The 25,786-nt window shown below is 34.8% G+C and overlaps 1 protein-coding gene across 6 annotated transcripts in view; it reads left to right on the plus strand.

Moving 5' to 3' along the window:
• The window catches only part of LOC141521312 (cilia- and flagella-associated protein 43-like), a 234,056-nt gene that overhangs the window by 7,856 nt on the left and 200,414 nt on the right, over positions 1–25,786 (plus strand). For all 6 annotated transcript variants that reach the window (XM_074233758.1, XM_074233761.1, XM_074233760.1 and 3 more), the window contains 2 exons: positions 1,467–1,617; positions 15,066–15,222. In XM_074233758.1, coding sequence (XP_074089859.1) covers positions 1,467–1,617; positions 15,066–15,222 — 308 coding nt within the window. The remainder of the gene's footprint in view (positions 1–1,466; positions 1,618–15,065; positions 15,223–25,786) is intronic.

The following is a 25,786-nucleotide window of genomic DNA, read 5'->3' on the forward strand; positions in this document are numbered from 1 at the left end:
TACAAGGCAATGAGGTTAAATAACTTGCCCAAGGTCACACAGCTAGGTAATTATTAAGCGTCTGAAATTGAATTTGAACTCAGCTCCTCCTGACTCCTGGGCCAGTGCTCTGTCCACTGCACCACCTAGCTGCCACCTAGCTGCACTCCCCCATCACTTCTTTCTTAGATAATTAAGTCACTTTTCTAGTCTTTTCCACCTGTCTCTGTACACTTTCCAAAATAATCTTTCATAATTCTGATTATGTCACACCTTTGCTCAAACTTCTATAGCTACTAGTATAAAATACAAACTTCTCAGCCTGGCATTTAAGAACCTACACAATCTAACTCCAGCCTACCTTATTATCTTAAATTTTTTCTAATTTCTCCAGTTTTCATCAAATTGTTATATTTTCTTGCCTACATGTTGGAACCTTATAGTAGAATGTAAGTTCCTTGAAGTTAGATACACTTTCATTTTTGTGTTTGTCTCTAAGGTTTTGAACAATACCTTGTACACATTAGGTGCTTAATAAATGTCTGTTGAACTAAATGTAAGCATTTAGACTCTTCTTAAAATTCAATTTTTTTGTCTGCAGATTCTTTCCCATATCGCTCTCTCCTCATCCCCCAATGAGACAGAAAGAAAAAACTCTGTATAATCATGTAGATTCAAAACAAATTCCCACATTTGCCATGTCCCAAAAAACTCCCCCTAAACCAAAAAAATACAGCAACAGCAACAGCAACAACAACAACAACCACAACAACAACAGAAAACCAGATATAGCATGTTTCATCCTGAATCCTCTGGAATTGCTGTTGTTCTTATGCTAATCCAAATTCCAAAGTCTTTCAAAGTTTTGTCTTTATAATAATATAATAATTATTATCGGTATACATTTTTCCATGTTCACAATTCACTATGCATTAGTTTATACAAATCTTCTGAGATTTTTTTGAAACCATGCCCTCCATTATTTCTTACATCACAATGGTATTCCATCACATTCATATACTATAATTTGTTCATCCATTCCCTAATTGACAGATACCCCATCACACATATTTACTTTTTTAAGATGATTTTTTTGTTTTGCAAATGCCATTTTAGAACCTTGAGAAAAGCTGAACATCTAAACTAATCATTTTTGAAATTAACTATTTTGGTCATTATGAATTGCAAATTTGAAACTATGAACATTCTGATAAAATTCAAATCTTTATCAACTTGAAAAGTAGCTATAAAAGTCAACTTAATAGAGGCTGTCTAAGATGACTTTTCTCACAGCCTTGAAAATTCTCTGTTTAAATAAAAATTGTGATTTATAGATTTTTAAAAATAATTTATATAGAAATTAGCCAAGGAGATATATTATATTATATTATATTAATCATATCATATCATATTATATTATATTGTTTTTTCGATCAGATATATAAAATTAGGCTATGCATGATTATTTTCCATTAATGATATTTTAGGTCAGTAAGTCTACCTGCAGAAGATGGGGCATATAGTAATGAAGCAGATGGAATTTTCTCTAACACAGAGGTTAAAGATACTGCCCTTGGATCTGCACTACTAGTTTCTGCCATTGCTGGGCTAGTTGGTGTAGAAGCAGAAACATTCAAGGTAATTAAAACTATATTCTAGATTATACAACCCATATTATATTGTACTTGGTTTGGCACATAAAAAGTGTGCTTGTCTTAGAAGTTGGGTTATAAGGGAATAGTCAAATATAGGATATTACTAAGATACCATTGAAAATTGCCATTAGTTCTTCAATATATGGGTTTTTTGTTTTTTTTGTTTTTATTTTTTTGTGAGGCATTGGGGTTAAGTGACTTGCCCAAGGACACACAGCTAGGTAATTATTAAGGGTCTGAGGTTATATTTGAACTCAGGTCCTCCTGATTCCAGGGCCAGAGTTCTATCCACTGGGCTATCTAGCTGCCCCTCAGCATATCTATTTAGATGCAATAGGTATTTATAAGGCATACAGTATGAAGAGTGTTATGATAGAAATCATAATTTATTTCTCTCACCTCTCATCTTCATAGAGCTTATATTTCATGGAGAAATATATATGTATACATATATATGTATATTTCTGACCAAGTCTATTATTTTTATCAAATCATTCTATAAAATGGGGATAATAAATCTTTATTAGCTAATTTATAAGTCTGTTGTAAAGCTCATATGGCAATATAGTCTATGGTTTTTGGAAGTTTTTGGAAGTTCTCAAACAGAGATTGAACACTAATTTTTGTTAAGGTGAAGATTCTTATTGTGAATGGGTCACCTTTTTTGGTTGATGTGGTATCTTCCAACTTTCAGGTTTTCTGGGAAATCAAATCTAAGAATCTTCATATGTATATGCCTTATATTGAATGAATTTTTCCTCTTTATATATACACTTTCATAATAACACTATAATTATATAATAAAGGCAACCTACCTTAAGATTTACTACATTCTTTTCTCTTTTTTTAAAACTTATAAAAAAACTTTACTAACTAGAATTGCTTTATTTTATTAGTCATCTGATAAAAACTTGAGGGAATTAAAGGTACAGAGGATAGGAAGATAGATAAGAAAAATCTGAAGGACCAAGACAGGAAAGGTTCAAGGTACTGAACTGTTCCTTGGAAAGGAATTCTGAGAAGGTTCTCCAATAAAATGCCCACTGAAAAGTCAGGGTAGAATATTGAGAGAAACTCTCTTGAGGAATTCCCACAAAATAGAAAAAAATAGCAGAATGGATTAGAAAGTAGAATTAAATATATTCTCATAAATATAAAGAAGATTAAAGATTCACAGGATTAACATTAGACTATACCAAAATTTATTATGCAAAATATTATTTTTTTATTGTGCATTATATAGCAATTAGCTCTTATTAGATGAAGTAAAAAAAGGCAGAAGAAGCAATTACGGTTTCCAAACATTAACAGCAAAAATAGACACAGTAAAATTATATAAACAGAAAAGCTTATCCCTGTTTATTGTTAATTAAACTGATATTTTATGTTTATAATTATACTTATATATTACTTTATTAATTATATTTAAAGACTCCATAGTCTTTACAATATCAATGTATGACATATGAGTACCAAATGACATAGTATCTAAATATTTAGAGGAAAAGCTAATTGAATTGCAGTGAGAAATAGACAAAACTACTATCATGGGGAGACCTTAATGTAGTTCTTTCAGAACTAGATAAATCTAATAAAAAAAAACAAGAGAGAAGTTTAAGAATCTGAATATAACTTTAAAAAAAGACATCTAGTGATTGTTGAATGAAAATACAAAAGAATACAAAAGAAAATGCAAAAGATTGTTGAATGAAAATATAAAATATAATTCTCAGTTATATAAATATATATGTGTATATATAAATAACTTTTTCAAAAATTAACCATATATAAGGGCATAAAACCTCATAAATGAATGAAGAAATATTAAACATATCTTTTATTGGCACAGTGTAATAAAAGACACATTCAATAAAAGGACTTTGAAGAAAGGTTTAAGAATTACTTGGAGACTAATCCTAAAGAATTGGTAGGTTAAAGAATAAATCATAAAATCCATAGTATTCAGGATCAAGGTTACCCTATACTTTTTATGGAAAATTGTGTTCTTTTTTGAGTGTCACACTATAAGGAGAAAACTGATAACCAGAGAATGTAGGAGAAGTCCTTGGGATCATGGTATACAAAGATTAGTTGAAAGAACTAGGAATGTTTAACCTAGAGAAAATTTATTTGGGTGCCTTCTTAGCTGTCCTCATATAAATTGAAGGACTTCATATAGAACTGGGTTTAGATTTACTTTGCTTAGGGGGTGGCTAGGTGGCACAGTGGATAGAGCACTGGCCTTAGAGTCAGGAGTACCTGAGTTCAAATCCGGCCTCAGACACTTAATAATTACCTAGCTGTGTGGCCTTGGGCAAGCCACTTAACCCCATTGCCTTGCAAAAACTAGATTTACTTTGCTTGGATCCAGAAAGAACTCAGGTCCTACTGATTCCAGGGCCCATGTTCTATCCAAAGTTCCGCCTGTCTTTTTTTTTTTTTTGCAAGGCAATGGGGTTAAGTGGCTTGCCCAAGGCCACACAGCTAGGTAATTAAGTATCTGAAGCAGGATTTGAACTCAGGTATTCCTGACTCCAGAGCCGGTGCTCTATCCACTGCGCCACCTAGCTGCCCCTGATTGTCATTTCAATTTGTTTACTTAATTTCAATTGTATCAGTCTCTTTTCTGATTCTTCTCTTGATTTATTTTCTATTTGTTTTTTGATATATTTCTTCCTTGATATTCCAGGTTTTCAAAGAGAATCTTTATCTTTTTTCCCTTTTTCTTATGGATATGAATATTCAGCTATAAATTCACTAGAACCAATATAGAATATGTTTAACTGCATCTTATACTTTTTGACCTTCATTCATGTTTACTTTGACTCAGTAATAATATAGCAGATCATTTAAAAATATATTTTATTTGTTTTTCAATAAATAAACTGTAGTTTGTACCAATCTTTTTTGCAAAGTTTGAGTTTTATATTTTCTCCCTTTCTCCCTTCCTTCCCCCTTCTCCCTGACTAAAAACAATCTAATATAGACTTTGCTTTATAACCCTGCTAAACATAGATCCACATTAATCATGTTGTGAGAGAATCAGAAACAAATAGAAGTAAACAATACAGAGAATTTTTCCATCACGTATTTTCCATCACGTCTTTTAAAATTGTCTTTGATTATTGTCCTGTTGAAATGAACAAGTTCAACATGGTTGATCATCATTTCATATTATTGTTAGTGTGACAAGGTTGTTCTGGTTCTGCTCATCTCACTCAGCATCAATTCATGCAAATCTTTCCAGGCTTTTTTGAAATTCCATCCCTAATGATTTTATTTATTTAAGTCAATGGGGTTAAGTGACTTGCCCAAGGTCACACAGCCAGGCAATTATTAAGTGTCTGAGGCTGGATTTGAACTCTCCAGGGCTGGTGCTCTATTTACTATGCCACCTAGTTGCCTCCTAATGATTTCTTATAGAAAGATAATGTTCTATTACATACATATAACCCCTTTGTTCAACCATTCCATAATTGATGGGTATCCCCTTAATTTCCAGTTCTTTGCCACTCACTACAAAAAGAGCTGCTATGACTATTTTTGCAAGTGGGATTTTTCCCCTTTTCATAATCTCTTCAGGATTCAGACCCAGTGGTGGTACTGCTGGATCAAAAGATATGCACATTTTTATTGCCCTTTTGTGCATAATCCTAATTACTTTCCAGAAAGGTTGGATCAGTTCATAAGTGCACCAATAATGCTTTAGTGTCCCAGTTTTTCCACATGCCCTCCAACACTGATTATTTTCTTTTCTAATCCTATTTTCCAATCTGAGAAGTGTGAGATACCTCAGAGATATTTTAATTTATATTTCTCTAATCAGTAATGATTTAGAACAATTTCACATTTTCTTCTATTTTTTTAATTTTTTTGATTTTCTTTAATGATTCTTAGTGTCTCATGAAGTTCCTCTAAAGCTTCACATATAGTGTCCCTTCTATCTTCCTTTTCTGAAATAGTACCCTTATCTCCAAGGTAGTATTCAATAGAATGCTATTTGCATTTGCTCTGATCTTTTTTTCTTTTTGGAATGTTAGCTTTCCTTAGGGATTTGTGTTGGGGAAGGGACTGGTTCTCAGACTTTTGGTGTTGAGACCCTAGAGGTGTTGCTCACTGGAGTTAAGAACTGCAGGGGGCTTTTCAGTGGACCAACCAGTAAGAAACACCAGAAACTTTTCCTGGATTGCCTGGGTTGGGAGTGTCAGTGATCCACTCCCTAGCCCTCGGGCTGGATCTAGACTGTTCTCTCGCAACTGGGTTGCTGAGCTAGGCCATCATGCCTGAAAATGCCAGAGGGCCTCTCTGGATAGTCAATGCTAGGGAAGTCCACACCCATACCAAGGCCTTGGGGAAAGGTGTGAACACCTGGGGCTGTTTCTATGTTTATACTGGAGAGCACCAAGTCCTACTACAGGAATGCTAGGGGCTCCTTGATTTTTTTTAATTGATGTTCTATTTTTCCAAATACATGTTACAAAAATTTTTCAACATTTATCCATATGCCTATGTATAGTTTTAAGTTCAAAATTTCCTTCCACTCTCCCTTCCCATACTCCTTTCCTCAGCAGCGAACAGGCAGGTTAATATTGTACATACACATTTGTATTAAGGATGCTTATAGACCAGTCATTTTTGATATGATGAATTAGAAGTAAGGTAAATACATAAGAGAGATATATATTTTAAAGTGAATGTAGTGTTTGTCAAATTCTGAAGGATTTTTTTGTTTTGTTTTGGTTCGTTTTTCTTCCTCTGGATGAGGATAGCACTGTCTACAGCTGGTCTAATAGGGTTGTCCTAGTTCTTTGAACTTCTGAGAGGGTTGATCATCTCACAATGTTGTTCTCTTGGTTCCATTCCCTTCTCTCAGTATCAGATCCTGTAATTCATTGCATGCTTCTTTAGAGTCCTACCATTTATGGTTTCTTATAGATCAATAGTATTCCATTAAGATTTATATATCATAACTTGTTCAACCATTCCCCAATCAATGGGCATTGCCTTAATTTCCAATTCTTTGCCACCATAAAAAGAGCTGCTATGTATATTTTGGAACATGTGGGACTTTTTGTTGTGGCTTGCTTCACTTCGGGGCCCTTTCAGCGACAATCTCCCTCCTGGAGGGGAGCTGAGAATAAGGAGTCAAGCCACACTGCTTTATGCCTCAAGCTCAATTTTATTACTGCTTAGCTTCTAACATATATACTGTTAGGTCTTCTGGGGTAGAACAAAGAAAATGAGGAAATGGGGGAATGTGCAAGCAGTCTACATGTAGCACTTGCCTTACAGGATAAGGGCGTACATTAGGGGGGAGGTGGTAAAACACAGCTGTGTCTTATGCCCTTGGTCTATGGGGCAGAAAGACCAGCTCCCAAGGACTCTGGTGTACCTTATCTCTCAGGGCGGCATGCCAGCTCCTGAGATTGTGTCCAGGTGGTGGTTATTTGGAAATGATCTGAGTCATGGCCATTAGAATAGCCTGTGTTCCCACATTCTTTTATGATTTCTTCTAGATATGGGTTTAGAGTGGATCAAAGGATATGAACAGTTTTATTGTTTTTTGGACATAATTCCATATTGTTCTCCAGAATGGTAGGATCAGTTCACAACTTCATCAGCAATACATCAAAGTCCCTGTCCTCTCACAACCTCTCCAACATTGATCATTTCCCCTTTCTATCATTTTAGCCAATCTGATAGGTATGAGGTAATACCTCATAGTTGTTTTAATTTGCATTTCTCTAATCAATAATGATTTGGAGCATTTTTCATACAGTTATATGTTGCTTTAATTTCTTCTTTTGAAAATTGTCTATTCATTTCCTTTGACTATTTATCAGTTGGGGAATGACTTGTAACCGTATAAATCTGATGCTGTTCTCTAAGAGACCTTTATCAGAATGCCTAGTCATGAAGATTGTTTCCCAGCTTTTTTTTCTCCCCTTCTAATTTGGTAGCATTGATTTTATTAGTGCAACCCCTTTTTAATTTAATACAGTGAAAATCATTCATTTTGTAGTTTATAACTCTATTTCTTGTTTGGTCATAAATTTGCCCCTTTTCATAGACTATACAGATAGATTTTTTCTCAGTTTATTAATTTATCTATGGTATTACCCTTTATGTCCAAATTCTGTACCCATTTTGACCTTATTTTGGATAGGGTGTGAGATGCATGTCTATGCCTAGTTTTTACCTTACTATTTTCCAGTTTTCCCAGAAGCTAATAGGTATGAACAGTGGACATGATTCCATATTGTTATCCAGAATTGTAGGATCAGTTCACAACTCTACTAGTAATGCAGTAATGTCCCTATCCTCTTACAACCTGAGTTTGTCAAATAGTAGATTACTGTAGTCATTTACTGCAGTTTCTTTTGAACCTATCTTAATCCACTGATCCATTACACTATTTCTTAACCAGTACAAGGCAGTTTTGATGACTGCCATTTTGTATATATAATTTTAGATCTGGTAGAGCTAGGTCACCTTCCTTTCCTTTTTTTTTTCATCAGTTCCCTTGCTATTCTTGACCTTTTCTTCCTTCAGATGAATTTTGTTACTATTTTTTTTCTAGCTCTGTAAAATAATTATTTGGTATTTTGATTTTGATTCAGTATTTTGATATTTTGTATAATTATTTAGTATTTTTATTTGATTATTGAATAAGTAATTTAATTTGGGTAGAATTTTCATTTTTATTATATTAGATCGACCTAACCATGAACAATTGACCTTTTTCAATTATTTAGGTCTTACTTTATTTGGGTGAGAAGTGCTTTATTAATTGTTTTCATACAGTTTCTGGGTTAGTCTTGGGAGGTAGATTCCCAAGTATTTAATATTGTCTACAGCTACTTTAAATGGAATTTCTCTTTCTGTCTCTTTCTCTTGGGTGGTCTTGTTCATAAATATAGAAATGCTGGTGATTTGTGTGGGTTTATTTTATATCCCTTTACTTTGCTGAATTTCTTAATTGTTTCCAGGAGTTTTTTTTAGATGATTTTCTTGGGTTCTATACCATCATATCATCTGCAGATAGTGAATACTTTGCTTCTCCATTGCTGATTCTGATTCCTTCAATTTCTTTTTCTTCTCTTATTGCTAGAGTTAGCATTTCTAAAACTCCAGCACAAGCCCTGGTGCTCCTTGTTTCACCCCGATCTTATTAGAAATGCTCCGAGTTTATCCCCATTGCATATGATATTTGTTGATGGCTTTAAATAGATTCTACTTATTATTTTAAGGAAAATTCCATTTATGCCTAAACTTTGTAGTGGTTTTTTTTTAATAGGAATGGATGTTGTAATTTATCAAAGGCTTTTTCAGCATCTATTGAAATGATTTTTGTTGGTTTTGTTATTGATATGTTCAATTATGTTGAGTGTTTTCCTAATATTGAACCATCCCTACCTACCTGGTATAAATCCTACCTGATCATGGTGTATTATACTAGTAATAACTTGCTGTGATCTCATTGCTAATATCAATGTTCATTAGGGAGATTGGTCTATAATTTTCTTTGTTTTAATTCTTTCTGGTTTAGGTATCAGTACCATGCTATTGTCATAAAAGGAATTAGACAGAACTCCTCCTATTTTTTAAAGTAGTTTATATGGAATAAGAATTAATTGTTCCTTAACTGTTTGGTAAAATTCACTTGTAAATCCATCTAGACCTGGATAATTTTTCTTAGGGAGTTTATTGATGGTTTCTTCAATTTATTTTTCTCAAATGGGGTTATGTTTAAGTATGTTTTTTCCTCTTCTGTTAATCTGAGCAGTTTCATTCAGATTATTAAATTTATTGGCATACAGTTGGACAAAGTAGCTCCAAATTATCTCTTTAATTTCCTCCTCATTGGTGGTTAGTTCACCTTTTTTTCATTTTTGATACTGGTAATTTGGTTGTCTTCTATTTTTTTTTTAAATCAGATTAACCAAAGGCTTATCTATTTTATTGGCTTTTTCATAAGACCAACTCTAAGCTTTATTTATTAGATCAATGGTTTTCTTGCTTTCAATTTTATTAATCTCTCCCTTGATTTTCAGAATTTCTAATTTTGTATTTAATTGGGGAATCTTTAATTTGTTTTTTCCCTAGCTTTTTAAGTTGCATTTCCAATTCATTGATCTCCTTTTTATTTTATTCATATAAGCATTTAGAAATATAAAGTTCCTCCAAAACTACCTTGACTGCATCCCATAAATTGTGGTATGATGTCTCATTATTACCATTTTCTTGGATATAATTATTGATTATTTCTATGATTTGTTGTTTGATCCACTCATTATTTAAATTAAGTCATTTAATTTCCAATTATTTTTTGATTTCTCTTGCTGTGGCCCTTTATTACATGTAATTTTTATTATATCATGATCTGAGAAATATACATTTATTATTTTTGACTTTCTCCATTTGATTAAAAGGTTTTTATGCCTTAGTACATGATCAGTATAGGTGCCATATATTACAGAGAAAAAGGTACAGCCTTTTCTATCCTCATTAAGTTTTCTTCAGAGGTCTATCATATCTAAGTTTTCTAAGGTTTCATTCACCTTCTTAACTTCCTTCCTGTTTATTTTGTGGTTAGATTTATCTATTTCTGAGAGAAGAAAGTTAAGGTCCCTAATTATTAGAGTTTTGTTTTCTGTGTCTCCTTGTAATTCACTCAACTTTTCCTCTAGGAATTTAGATCCTATACCACTAGGTGCATAGATGTTTAATAATGATATACCTCATTATCTTTAGTGACTTTTAAGAAGATGGAAGTTTTCTTCCTTATCCTTTTTTTTTTTAAGGATTTTTGCAAGGCAAATGTGGTTAAGTGGCTTGCCCAAGGCCACACAGCTAGGTAATTATTAAGTGTTTGAGGCTGGATTTGAACTCAGGTACTTCTGACTCCAGGGCCAGTGCTCTATCCACTTGCCATCTAGCCACCTCTGCCTTATCCCTTTTAATGAAAACTATTTTTACTTTTGCTTTATGTAAGATCAAGATTGCTACCCATGATTTTTTTTTTACTTCAGCTGAAGCATGGTATGTTTTATTCCAACCTTTTACCTTTACCCTGTGTGTATCTTTCTGCTTCAAATGTTCTTGTAAACAACATATTGTAGAATTCTGGTTTTTAATCCATTCTGCTACCCACTTCCATTTTATAGGAAAGTTCATCTCATTCACATTTACATCACTAATTCTGTATCTCCCTCCATGTTATCTTTCCCCATTTATAGTTTTCTCTTTCCTTTCTTCTTATTCCTTGTCACCAAAGTTTTACTCCCTTTCCCCTTTATAACTTTTCTTTTAAAATTTAACTTTCAGTTTATTTTAACTTATACCCTCACCTTCTTTATTTATCAGTCTGTTTTCCCCTTATCTTTCTCTTTCCCTGGGTCCCCATTCCTTGTAGATTTTTAAAACTTAAGTGAGAATATATCATATTCCTCTCTGGACTAAATCTATTGAATAAAATAGAATTTACTCAGTGTTCACACCTCCCTTCTTTCCCTTTAAAATTATAAATCGTTTTGCCTCTTCCTTTGGTGTTATTTATCACTCAGATACTATTAATCAGGTATCATAAATCACAGTTTGATTAACTGATTGCTTGATGGCTCAGAGTGTTAATAAGTACCATCACAGCTTGACTGGTTGCTTGAATGTTTGATAAGCAGCATTGCTTTATACAACTTCTGGTTTTCCAAATTTATTTTTTCATTTGACTATTGTGGTTGGTTTTTGTATAAGTTCCTTTTAAGTTGGAAAAGACTACATGTTCTCTATTTTTCCATTGAGTTCCCTCTAAATATTTAATTAGATCTATTTCATTAATATTCTATTTTTGGTTCCATACTTCTGTTTATTTTGGGATTTTTGTCTTTTAAAAATTATATTATTTTAATTGGTTATTAACATCTCCCATTATTATTTATTTTTTGTATATTTTGTCTGGGAAAGTCTGAGCTCTTTCTTAGTTTAGCTGGGTTTTTTTGCAAGGCAATGGGGTTAAGTGGCTTGTGCAAGGCCACATAGCTAGGTAATTAAGTGTCTGAGTCTGAATTTGAACTCAGGTCCTCCTGACTCCAGGGTCAGTGCTCTATCCAATGTACCGTCTAGTCACCCCTCTGAGCTTTTTCTTTTAAAATTTTACTGGTGATTTAATGTACATGCATATTTAAAATTTATATACTTTTATTTTTAATATTTTGTCCTTCTTTATCTCTTCTGGTTTGAATTTGATTTTATTTGATATCTTCAGTGTTGCTGGGACTTTTCTTGTTTTGGTGGCAGTCTGGTAAATTTTTAGTCATGTTTTTCTTTGTGAAATGTTTCCTCTAAGCATTTTTTAAATTGAGTTCTTTTTAGAAAAATCCACTTTGTATCTTTTTTTTATTCTATTTACAGTGATCCACTATGGCAGTTGAGTTTTTCTAATCTTCATTATTCCCTGAGAAGGGAATATACACTTCATTGTTCTTATTGAGTCTTAAGTCAATTTTCAACAATTTCTCATGTCCTTTATTAAGAGCTGTGTAGAGTTCTTTAACTTGAACTTCCCCTTTATTGCAACTAGCACTTTTGCTTTATTGTTTTTGTTTTTGAGTTGTTTCAGTCTTGTCTGACTTTTTCTGATCCTATTTTAGGGTTTTCTGGGCAAAGTCCCTGGAGTAGTTTGGCATTTCCTTCTTCAGCTCCTTTTATAGATTAGGAAACTGAGGTAAACAGAGTTAAGTGACAGCTAAAATGTTTCTGAGACCAGATTGGAACTCATAAAAACGAACCTTCCTAATTCTAAGCCCAGTGCCATCTGTTTATTGGGATTCTCATTCATCTTTCCCATCCTACTTTTGTCTTAAGTAAACATTTCATGTTTTACATATAAAATCATCAGAGTCTCACATTTTATCAAATGACATCTTGATTTGGGAAGTGTGAATTTTCATTAAATATCTTTTTAGATTGGAACATTTACCTTGTACACAGAATTGTTTAAAGAGTATATTTCTTTTTTTAACATTTCAAAATCTGAAAGCATTTCTAATAACTATTTCTTACTTTCATGTAGCTGGATCTCTGAGGAAGGGGACATTAAAGCCCCTTCCCTGAGAGTCTCTAGTACCCTGGTCTGGTTTCAGTTCATGAGAAAGCACATGCACAAACAAAGGGTCCCTTGAAGTCAAATTTAATAATTATCTCAGGAGCAGAGGGAGATAATTAGTACAAGTTATCCTGATAGCCTAGTATTGGGAGAACAGGGTGGGATTGAAGACTGACTCCCCACTGTTACGAGATGACCAGGTATTTTTTGATCTGCTACTTTCCCAGGGAAAGGTTTGAGAGAGTGAGCTAGGTAGATATGTTTAAAAATGTTGTCAGCAAAACCAGAGGGAGGAAGTAATTTAGGGTTAATTTGGAAATTAGGGGTAATTCAGGAACTTTGCAAATAATAGATAAGAGACATCTTCTCAAGTCTGTGCTCAGCTATGCAAGGACAAATGGGTTTAGGGAGGAATTCTCTTATGATTGCATTTCTATGACAATAGGCTTCTTCCATTTATAGCTCTAAAACAATTATAATGTACCTCATCAATATAATATAGTGATTTTTGTTGATTTCAGGGTTCATACTTATGAATTTTATGTATGTTATATTCTGTTTTTCTTTATCACATAATTTCTGTATTTTTTCTGGCACCTTGTAGTATTTTTTCATTATAATTTAACTATAAGATGTCTGAATGTTGAATCTTGAGCTGTTTCTTAGAGAATTCTCAGAATTCTTTTTATTTCTGTTTTTTCACTTGTTTTTGCTAATTGTTCCATTTAACCTTTGATGATTTTCTGGATTTTCCTGCTACAGGTTGTTTGGATTATTTTGTTTTAATAAAATTTTCTAAAATTTCTGGGATGTTAGTAACATTGAGATTGTTACATTTGGACCTATCATTTAGGTCTGTCTTTTGAATTAGGGTGGTTTTCAACTTTTTACATATTTCAGTGATATTTTACGTTTGTTTTTTCCCAACTGAACAGTACTGTATGCAAATATGTTTTGCATGTTTTTAAAGTTGTTTATCTTTTCTGATATTTCTATTTCTCATTTTTTGAGAGGTAAATGAGGTATGTAACTCCTTTTTGAACCACTTTCTTAGCTATTTTGACAAGAAAGTCTGTTTGTATTCAATATTTCACTAAACATTGACTCTTTAATATAGCATCAATATCTAAATTAAGTTGTCATTTTGTTCTTAGTGAAATTTTAAAATAATGGTATTGTAAGAAAGATCTGACTTGGTCAATCCCCTAACAATTTAAGTTTGATTTTATATCAGAATGAAACACTCATAGAATATTTGACAACTAACAAAAAGGGATTTTCTGAGTCACAATAGCAGAGTAGTCAATAATCAGTAAAATTTATAAAGTGTCTTTTGTGTACCAGACACTGTGCTAAGAGCTAGGGATACAAATGTGGGGGGAAAAGATAGTTCTTATTTTCAAAGACTTTACAATATGATGAAGAAAGACAAATACATAAAAGTTGGAGGTAGATAGGTACTTAATGCAGAGACATAGTGGAAAAGTGAGAGAAGTTCTAGAGTAGTGCAGCTACATGCAGAATGCCTGAGCTGAATGTCCTCCTTAAATGGAGGTTTTAGAGTTCATGGCTCCACTTTCCAACCAGAAGGGCAAAATGTAGTACTAAAGCTGGTGGGAGAGATATATAATAACTATATTCAGCAAGAACCTTAAATGGATTCAGCTTATTGTAGTTCTCCTGCTTCTATGGTGCCCTGTCAGTCATCTGCTGAACAATGAAGAACAATAGATTTATATTCAGAAGACTAAAGGCTGAAGGCAATTAAGTCTTAAGTTCATATTCAATACTTTTTGAGGAAAAGAATTTATCCAGCTTACACAGAATGGCTACTTTGGAAGAAATTCTTCCTCCCAACAACTATCATAGTATCACTTAAAAAGTCAATTAGCATTCTTAGTTTTGTATCTAAAAAGGTTAATGTAATTAGAGTCATATAATTAAAACCAAAAGAGATCTTAGAGATAATTAGTTCTAAACTCATTTCACAGATTAAGACATTTAGGATTAGAGAGGTGAAATGATTTTCCCAAGGTCATACATCTAGCTAATGGCAGAGTCAGGACTGTACTTAGTCCTAACTAACTAGCTAGTATACTGTCTATTTTGTCATGCTATTGTCACCTAGTATCGATCTGTGACAAAGGAAAGAATTTTTCTCCCATATTTTTCTTAGCAACCCTAACTCAGGTAAGGTTCCCACCTTGGTTTCTTAACTATCCCAATTTTTCTACATGCAAAAATTTTGGGGTATGGATTTGTTTGCAAAACTCTATTTGGTATATTTGGTAGTCTTTGACAGAAATTTTAAAAATGTTTTATTAAAGCCTAAAGATGATTTACATCCCTTGCTTCATCCTACTGTACACTGTTGGAACTCAACAAATGGACTATATGTGGGCTGTGAAGAGGGTCATATTCTATTGATAAATGGAGAAAGTCTACTTGTAACTATCCTGAATCGATTTCCTGAAGTAACACAAGGTAAGAAATTGCTGTACTAAATTTTTTTAGATGTGCATATTAAAAATCATTCCTAGAATGCTTATAAAGATAATAATTTTATTCCATATTTTTCCCCCTTCCTTGGAGCCATTTCTGACCTATCCTCCTTTATACTCTATCATGTTAGTCACCTTGTCCTTTTGAATCTTCCTTCAAAATATTTCTTAAACTGGCTTTTGTTCTCTATTTTCATTGTCATCATCTTAGTGTAGGCCCCAATTATCTCATATTTAAGTTTCTTCAATAGTCCTTTAGTTGGACTCCTTACATGTAATCTCTAACATGTTTTATGTACTGTTACTCCTTCAATGTTACTTTTATCATATCATTCTTAAAAAAAACTTGACAGGGGTGGCAGGGTACTCCTTCAATGTTACTTTTATTATATCATGCTTAAAAAAAATTTGACAGGGGAGGCTGGGTTGCTCAGTGGATAGCTCACCCACCCTGGACTTAGGAGGACCTGAGTTCAAATCTAATCTCAGACACTTAATAATTACCTATCTGTGTGGCCTTAGGCAAGCCATTTAACCCCACTGCCTGGCAAAAACCTAAAAACAAAACAAAACAAAACTTGAAAAGTTGTCATGTTAAATCTTAAGATCTCTGACTTTCAATACCCTTCTTAATTTATATTCCATCTACTCCACTTTCTCATCCATTCTTATTTTTATTTTTTAAAATTTTTTGAAACATTTTATTTGTTTTCCAATTATATACAATAGTAATATGTATGCATCATCTTTTGCAAGGCTCTGAATTCTACAATTCTTCCCCCCTCCTCCCTTCCCCCCCCACAGAAGTCTGTCTGACAGTCTCTACATTGTTTCCATGCCATACATTGATGGAAATTGGATGTTATAAGAGTAAACATAAGAATAAACATAAACACCCTCCCCCCCAAGAAGATGAGAAACCTCAAGAATAGAGAGAGAGGAAAAAAAATTGTACTTTTGTTCAGATTTCAATGGCTCTTGTCTCTGGGGTGAGTTGCTTTCTTTATCATAAATCCACCAGAGAAGTTGCTTCAATATTTTTCCCTCAGTTGCTATTACTAGCTGTACCTCCACTCTATTTCTCCCCACTCTCATTTATTCTATTCTCTCTCTCCTTTCGTCCTGGCCCTGTCCAAAAGTGTGTTGAATCTGAGTACCCTGTCCCTTGATCTTCCCTCTCTTCTATCACCTATTCCCCCTCACCCCATCCCTTTCCTCCCATCCTTCTCCAGGTCAAGACAGATTTCCTCACCCTATTAAGTGTTTATGTCATTTTCTCTCTGAGCCATTTCCAAAGAGAATGAATGCTCATTCATTCCCCCTTGTCTTCCCCCACTCCACTCCATTGAAAAAAGCTTTTTCTTGACTCTTATGTGAAATCTTTCAGCTTCTTCTTCATTTCCCTTTCCGTCCTCCCAGTACTTTCCCCCATTGCCCATTGACTCCATTCCTTTACCACACCATACCATTATATTCTGCTCCTTCCTATGTCCTGTCTATATATGCTCCTTCTAACAGCTCTTATAAATGAAAAAGCTCATATAAGTTATAAATATCTTCTTCCTGTGCAGGAATACAAACAGTTCAACATCATCAAGTTCCTCATAGTTAGTCCCTCTCTTCCACTCCCTCTATGGTTTACCAGAGTCCTGTACTTGGAGATCAAACTTTTTGTTTAGTTCTGGTTGTCTCGATAGGAAAGTTTTTGCCCCCTGTTTCATTTAAAGTCCATCTTTTCCCCTGAAAGAGGATGTTCAGTTTTGCTGGGTAGTTGATTCTCAGTTGTAAACCAAGATCTTTTGCCTTCCGGAATATCATATTCCAATCCCTATGAGCCCTTAATGTAGATGCTGCCAGATCCTGTGTAATCTTAACTATGGAGCCTTGGTAGTTGAATTGTTTGTTTCTGATAGCTTTTAGAATTTTCTCTTTGATTTGGAAGTTTTGGAATTTGGCTATAATATTCCTGGAAGTTTTTCTTTTGGGATCCCTTTCAGGGGGTGACTAGTGAATTCTCTTGATTTCTATTTTACCCTCAGCTTCTAGGATCTCAGGGCAATTTTGCAGTATTATTTCTTGAAAAATGAAGTCTAGGCTCTTCTCCTGGTCATGGCTTTCAGAAAGCCCAATAATTTTTAAATTATTTCTTCTGGATCTGTTTTCAAGGTCAGTTGTTTTTCCAATGAGATATTTCACATTTTTTTTTCTAATTTTTGGCTTTATTGGAAGAGTTTTTTATTTCTTCCTTATTTCTTGCAAAGTCATCAGCTTCCTTTAGCTCCATTTTGCATTTGAAGGAGTTATTTTCTTCAGAGAGCTTTTTTTATCTCCTTTTCCAGCTGGCCAATTCTGCTTTTAAAGACATTCTTCTCCTCATTTGCCTTCTGTTTTGCTTTTTCCATTAAGCCTGAACTGGTTTTTAGAATATTATATTCTTCAATATTTTTTTTGTATACCTTTCACCAAGCTTTTGATCTGGTTTTCATGATTTTTCTGCATCGCTCTCATTTCTCCTCCCAATTTTTCCTCCACCTCCCTTAATTGCTTTTCAAAGTCTTTTTGGAGCTCCATAGTCTGAGCCCATTTTCTATTTCTCTTGGAAGTTTTGGATATGGAAGCTTCGATTTTGTCATCATCTAAGTATGTGTTTTGATCTTCCATGGGACTAAAATAATTCTCTATGGTCAGATTCTTCTTTTTCTGTTGTTTACTCAGCCTAAGACTAATTTACAGCACTTCCAAGGTTTTGGGGTTGTTTGTTGGGGGGGACATCCCACTGGGACCTTTATTCCTTCTCCAAGGTCTTATGCTCTCTTGCCTGTGCTTTGATATATCTATATCTATATCTATATCTATCTATCTATCTATCTATCTATCTATATATATATGACCACAGCACTGCCCTCTGCCCTGGGACTATAAGGAGGGATCCAGCTATCTTAGTGTGGAAGCCCAAACAGCAATAAGTGAGTGTAGGCAAACAACAGGATTCTACCCCAGAAAGAGCAGAGAAATCTCTGCAATCTTCCCTTACCATCTCTGGTGGTGCAGGCTGCTTTCTCCAGATTCTTGCTGCAGGTTCTATGGCCGTGCTCCTCACTCCACACTTACCCAGGTATAGCAGAGTTCTCTCCCTACCCCTTCAAGCTGTTCCTGGTGATCTGTGGGTTGCGCTGGGCTGGGCTGCACTGTGCTGGGCTGGGATGTGCTGCAACTTTTTTTCCTGGGTCCTGGTGAAACACACCTTTCCCAAGGAACTTCTAAGTTATCTTGGACTGGGAAAATGTATCAATCAGTCTTTCTGTGGGTTCTGCCCCTCTAAATTTTGACTAGAGCCATTCTTTGTTTTTTGGGGGTTTGGAAGGGTCAGAGTTCTTGGGAAATGCTGCCTTCATGCTGCCATCTTGGCTCCACCCATTCCCATTTTCTAAAAATTCCCAGATATGACCCACATTCCTTCTATTAGGTCAATATCTTTGTTCTTCAGTCATTTCAGTTGTGTCCAACTCTATGAGACCCTGTTTGAGGTTTTCTTGACAAAGATCCTGGAGTGGTTCACCGTTTTCTTCTCCAGTTCATTTTACAGATGAGGAAACTGAGGGTGAAGTGACTTGCCCAGGTTCACACAGCTAGTGAGTGTTGGAAGCTAGATATGAACCCAGGAAGATGAGCCTTCTGTATTGCAGGCCCAACCCTCTATCCATTGTACCATTTAACCTACCCATAATGTCCTTGTCACCTCATAAGCATATCCTGCTTATTGTTACATCTGTACCTCTGATCTCTGTAGTTTCTACTTCTTTCATTTAACTTTTCTTTGAATTATCTAGTCTTTTTTGATTTTCAGCTCTTTCACACTTTCTCTTGCAGGTCAAGTATGCACCATACAATTTGGCATTGATTTATTATACTAAGTTGTTCATTAATCATTTCATTTTTATTAGTATTTTTTGTGTTGTTACATTGTAAATAGTTTTAGGGAGAGGCAATTAATTTGTATTCATCACAACATCTAGAATATTGTTTATGGGATGAAATGAAATATTTTTATTAAAGTTTGAACTATTATTTTCATATTTCTTGTAATTTATATAAACATAGATATACATACATATATAAAACAATAATTTACAAAATCTTAATTAACCAATGATTCACCAAGCAAATTTTTTCAAGTACCTATTATGTGCCAGGTACTGTGCTAGGTGTTGGGGATACAAAGAAAAAAATGAAATATTTTCTACCCTCAAAAAGCTTATTTCCATTTTAAAGGCAGAAATCAACATAAACCCATATCTATATAAATGAAGTATATGCAAAATAATTATAAGGTAATTGATTTTTATGGGGTGATACCAGAAGTTAGAGGAATCAGGAAAGGTTTCATGTAAAAGGTTATCCTTGAAGGGAAATCAGTATTCTAAAGGACAGAAGCAAGGTAAGATAGATATATTTCAGGTGTGGAAGCCCTCCTTGCAAGTACAAAGAAACTGTGGCTATAATGACATATGTGAATAATATCAAGAAGATCACTTTGGCTGCATTGTAGAGTGCATAAGGAAGCAGAATAAAAAGAATACATAGGAATAGAAAGTAGGGTGAGGCCAGGTTATAAAAGGGTTTAAATACCAGAGGAACTCAAAGTAGTAGGAACCAGCCACTGGAGTTTATTAATTATGGAGGGATAAGGTCAAACTTTTGCTTTAGAAAGACCAAATCAGTAGCTCTTGAAGATGGATAAGAGTGGTAAGACACTTGAAACATGAAGACAAATTAGGAAACTTTCAAAGACCCAGCTGAGAGACTTCTGGCCAAGATGGCAGAGAGAAGACAGGCACAGTTCTAAAGTCTCCTGATCTCTTCCCCATCTATCACATGAAACAAACCTCTTAAAAGAAATCCAACCCACAAAACCCAGAAAGAAAAACCAGGAGAAAGAACACCTACCTCAGGATTTGTCCCCAGCAGCAGCTTTGGCCGAATTCAGGCGGGTGAGTCTGGGCTCAGAGGGAGGATCAGCTCCGGATCAGCCAGATTAACAGCTAAATTGAAACCAAGAGTCGGAGGGCCCAAGAGCCAGACCTGTTGGATCAGAAGTGGGGTGGGGCAGCAGAGGTGCTGTTGTTGGTGCTCTCCCCCTGGAGCTTGGGGATGGGGCTGGGGGGGAGAGTTCTGGTGCAGGAGAGCTGCGGACACCATCCCTGGGCTCCTCTGGTCTGAGGAACTCTGAGTCCCACTACAGCTCAGACCTCTTCCCAGAGCAAACAAATGCAAACTATTTCTGCCTCAGGCCCAGGTGTGTGAGCAGAAGAACCAGCCCAGCTGAGGAATGCCTTCAGGCCAGGGTAAAGCCCACCATTGATAGAAGGCAAAAGAATTCAATAGCTCCAACTCCTCCCTTCAAGCGAAGGAGAAGGCCTCAGCCAAGGTCACAGACACTCCAGAGAAAGTAACCAACACCTCCTACTGGCCATCCAGAGAAACTGCACTCAGTGAGTAAAGCCTTTAGAGACCCCAAGCCCCGGTGAACCAGCCCCCCCACAACTCAAGGTCTTAGCAAAATGAAGAAGGGTCAGCAGAAAGATAGAAAAAATAGAAATATAGAATAGAAATATAGAAAATATATAGAAATATAGAAAAATAGAAATAGAAAAATTCCTGGAAGGGAAAGACCCTAACTCAGAGAGACCTGGAAGCTCTGAGGAGAATACAATTTGGTCTCCAGCACAGAAAGACTTCCTTGAAGAAATAAGGAAGGAGCTTAAAAATTGGGGAGAGACAATTAATACCTTGCAACAAGAAAACAAAACCTTAGAAAGTACAATTGGACAAATACAAAAGGAGAATAAATCTCTCAGATCATCAATTGGACAATTACAAAATGAGAATAAATATCTTACAGCATCAATGGAACCAATACAGAATGAGAATAATTCTCTCAGATCTATAAATGGGCAAATGCAAAAAGAAATTAATTCTCTCAAAACCTCAATTGGACAAATAGAAAGCTCTTTCAAAAGTAGAATTGACCAACTGGAAAAGGAGTTGCAAAAGGTTAATGAAGAAAACTCCTCTCCCTAAAAAAAATGGAGTCTACAGAAACTAATGACTCCTTGAGAGAGCAAGAGTCAGTTAAACAAAACCAAAAAATAGAAAAAATAGAAGCAAATGTAAAATACCTCATCAGCAAAACCACTGACCTCAAGAATACATCGAGGAGAGGCAACCTGAAAATTATAGGACTTTCTGGAAACATTGAAGAGAAAAAAAGCCTGGACTTACTACTACAGGATCTAGTGATGGAAAACTGCTCTGATATCATGGAATTGGAGGGCAAAGTAGTTATTGAAAGAGCATATCAATCCCCACCAGAAAAAGATCCTAAAATGAAAACACCAAGAAATGTTGTGGCCAAACTCCAGAACTATCAGATAAAAGAGAAAATCCTGCAAGCAGCCAGAAAGAAACAATTTAAATATCAAGGAGCCATAGTAAGGATCACTCAGGACCTGGCTGCATCAACATTAAGGGATCAAAGGGCCTGGAATGAGTTATTTTGAAGAGCAAGGGAGCTTGGAATGCAGCCAAGAATCTACTTTCCTGCAAAGTTATGCCTTCCCTTCCAGGGAAAAAGATGGACATTTAAAGAACTAGAAGAATTCCAAAAATTTCTGATGAAAAGACCAGAGCTAAACAGAAAATTTGGACATCAAACAGGAGGTTCAAGAGACACATGAAAAGGTAAAAAAAAGAGGGGGGGCGGTAAAATGAAAAAAAATGCAATCCAGTAAGTTGAAACTGGCTATATCCCAGCATGGGAGGGGGGGAGATTCTCATAAATCTTGAGAATTGTAACTCTAACAGAGAGAATACACCTAGCCAGAAATGATGGAAATTCATGACCTATCCATGAGACTACTATCTAATGGGATGTAACTGGCTTTAACCCCACTTGGGAGAAAGACTCTAATAGCTCTCAGGAATTTTGACTCTATTCGATAGAATATACTGAACTAGAAGGGACAGACACTCAGAATTTTCTATGGCTTAGAATGATCTAAAAAACACTACCTCCTTAAAAAGGGGGACAGGAAAGAGACTGGAGGAGGGAAGGGATTGAATGGGGTAAATCTCATTACATTAAGAGGTACAAAAAACCTATGGTAATAGAGGGGAAGAAGGGAGCAGAGGAGAAACACCTGAATCTTCTTCTCATCAGACTTGGCTTAAAGTCTACCTACACATACTCAGTTAACTTATGAAACATCTTACCTTTCAAGTTTCCAAAGGCGGAAAGGGGGACGGAAAAAGGTAAGGGGAGTGAGGGAAAAGGGGGAAATAACAAAAGGAAGGGTAGGGAAAAAGGGAAAGGGGAAAAGAAAGGGGAGGGTGTGATATAGGAGGGCAAACACGCTGAAGGGGTGGTATTCAGAAACAAAATCCTGGAGACTATGGATAAAGGTGGGGAAAGGGGGAAAAATACAAACAGAGGGAAGATAGCATGGAGGGCAATAAAGAATTAGTAATCATAACCTTGAATGTGAATGGGATGAACTCTCCCTTAAAACGTAAGCAAATAGCAGAGTGGATTAAAAACCAGAATCCTACAATATGCTGCTTACAAGAAACTCATTTGAAGCAGAGAGATACATATAGAGTAAAGGTAAAAGGTTGGAGCAAAATATATTTTGCTTCAGCTGAAGTAAAAAAAGCAGGAGTATCAATCCTTATCTCAGACAAAACAGCACCAAAAATAGATAGAGTTAAAAGAGATAAGGAAGGAAACTATCCTCCTAAAAGGTACCATAGACAGTAAAGTCATTTCAATATTGAATATATATGCACCCAGTGGGACAGCACCCAAATTCTTAGAGGAGAAGCTGAAAAAACTACAGGAAGACATAGACAGCAAAACTCTACTAGTGGGAGACCTCAACCTCCCGCTATCAGATCTAGATAAATCGAATCATAAAATAAACAAGAAAGAAGTTAAGGAGGTAAATACATTGTTAGAAAAATTAGATATGGTAGACTTATGGAGGAAACTGAATGGGGACTTAAAGGAATATGCCTTTTTCTCTGCAGTACATGGAACTTATACAAAAATTGACCATGTACTAGGACATAAAAACCTAATGATCAACTGCAGAAAGGCAGAAATAGTTAATACATCTTTCTCAAATCACAATGCAATAAAAGTCATATGCAATACTGGGCCAAGGAGATATAGACCCAGAACAAATTGGAAACTGAATAACCTCATTTAAAAAAATGAGTGGACCAAAAAACAAATTATAGAAAGCATTAACCATTTTATCCTAGATAACGATAATAATGAAACAACATACCAAAACCTATGGGATTCATTCAAAGTGACTCTCAGGGGATATATTATAGCTCTAAATACTTACATAAATAAGTTGGAGGAAGAGGAAATCAATGAACTAAACATGCAACTAAAAACATTAGAGAAAGAACAAATCAAAAGTTCCCAATTAAATACCAAATTAGAAATTCTAAAAATTAAAGGAGAAATTAATAAAATTGAAAGCAAAGAACTATTGAATTAATAAATAAAACCAAAGGTTGGTATTATGAAAAAACCAATACAATTGATAAACCTCTGGTCAATTTGATTAAAAAAAAAGAAAGAAGAAAACCAAATTGCTAGTATCATAAATGAAAAAGGTGATCTCACCACCAATGAGGAGGAAATTAAAGTAATAATTTGAAATTATTTTGCACAACTCTATGCCAATAAATTTGATAATCTAAGTGAAATGGATGAATATTTACAAAAATATAAGTTGCCCAGGTGAAATGAAGAAGAGATTAAATACCTAAACAACTCTATCTCAGAAAAAGAAATTCAACAATCCATTATTGAACTCCCTAAAAAAAAATCTCCAGGGCCTGGTGGATTCACAAGTGAATTCTACCAAACATTTAAGGAACAATTGGTTCCAATCCTTTATAAACTCTTTGGAAAAATAGGGAGAGATGGAACTCTGCCTAACTCTTTCTATGAAACCAATATGGTACTGTTACCTAAACCAGGAAGAGTTAAAACAGAGAAAGAAAATTATAGACCTATTTCCCTGATGAATATAGATGCAAAAGTCCCAAATAAAATCTTAGCAAAATGATTACAACAAGTCATCACTAGGATAATACATTATGATCAAGTGGGATTTATTCCAGGAATGCAGGGTTGGTCCAATATTAGGAAAACTGTTAGTATACTCAATTATATAAACAAAAAACCCTATCAGAAACCATATGATCATATCAATATATGTTGAAAAAGTTTTTGACAAAATACAGCATCCATTCCTATTCAAAACACTAGAGAGTGTAGGAATAAATGGACTGTTCCTTAAAACAATTAGCAGTATCTATTTGAAACCATCAACAAGCATTATATTCAATGGGGAGAGGCTAGAGGCATTCCCAATAAGATCAGGGGTGAAACAAGGGTGCCCATTATCACCACTACTATTCAATATTGTATTAGAAATGTTAGCATCAGCAATTAGAGAAGAAAAAGAAATTGAAGGAATTAGAATTGGGAAGGAAGAGACAAAACTCTCACTCTTTGCAGATGACATGACGGTCTACCTAGAGAATCCCAAGAAATCATCCAAAAAACTACTGGAAACAATTAGCAATTTTAGCAAAGTTGCAGGTTATAAAATAAACCCTCATAAATCCCCAACTTTTCTATGTATGTCTAGCAAGAAACAGCAGGAAGTGCTAGAAAGAGAAATTCCATTCAAAGTAACCTCAGACAATATAAAATATTTGGGAGTCTATTTGCCAAGACAGACTCAGAATCTTTTTGAAAACAATTATAAAACACTTCTCACACAAATTAAATCATATTTAAATAACTGGGCAAATGTCAACTGCTCATGGATAGGTAGAGCTAATATAATAAAAATGACAATTCTACCAAAACTAAACTGTTTAGCTCCATACCAATCAAAATTCCAAAAAATTACTTTAACGAGTTAGAAAAAATTATAAGTAAATTCATATGGAGAAATAAAAAGTTAAGAATTGCCAGGAGCTCAATGAAAAAAAAGTGCAAAAGAAGGTGGCTTAGCCCTACCTGATCTAAAATTATATTATAAAGCATGTCATCAAAACTGTTTGGTATTGGCTAAGAAATAGAGTGGTGGACCAGTGGAATAGACTTGGTGTAAAAGCAGGAGATGATTATAGTAATCTGCTGTTTGATAAACCCAAAGAGTCTGGCCATTGGGATAAAAACTCCCTCTTTGATAAAAATTGCTGGAATAATTGGGAGTTAGTATGGAAGAAACTTAGATTAGACCAACACCTCATACCCTTTATCAAGATAAGATCCAAATGGTTACAGGACATAGACATAAAAAACAATACTATAAGCAAATTAGAAGGTCAATGACTAGTCTACCTGTAAGATCTATGGAAAAGGGAACAGTTTATGACTAAGGAAGAGTTGGAGAACATCACCAAAAACCAATTGTATGATTTCGATTACATACATTGAAAAGCTTTTGCAC

This window comes from Macrotis lagotis, chromosome 4 (assembly GCF_037893015.1).
Source record: "Macrotis lagotis isolate mMagLag1 chromosome 4, bilby.v1.9.chrom.fasta, whole genome shotgun sequence".
Lineage (NCBI taxonomy): Eukaryota > Metazoa > Chordata > Mammalia > Peramelemorphia > Peramelidae > Macrotis > Macrotis lagotis.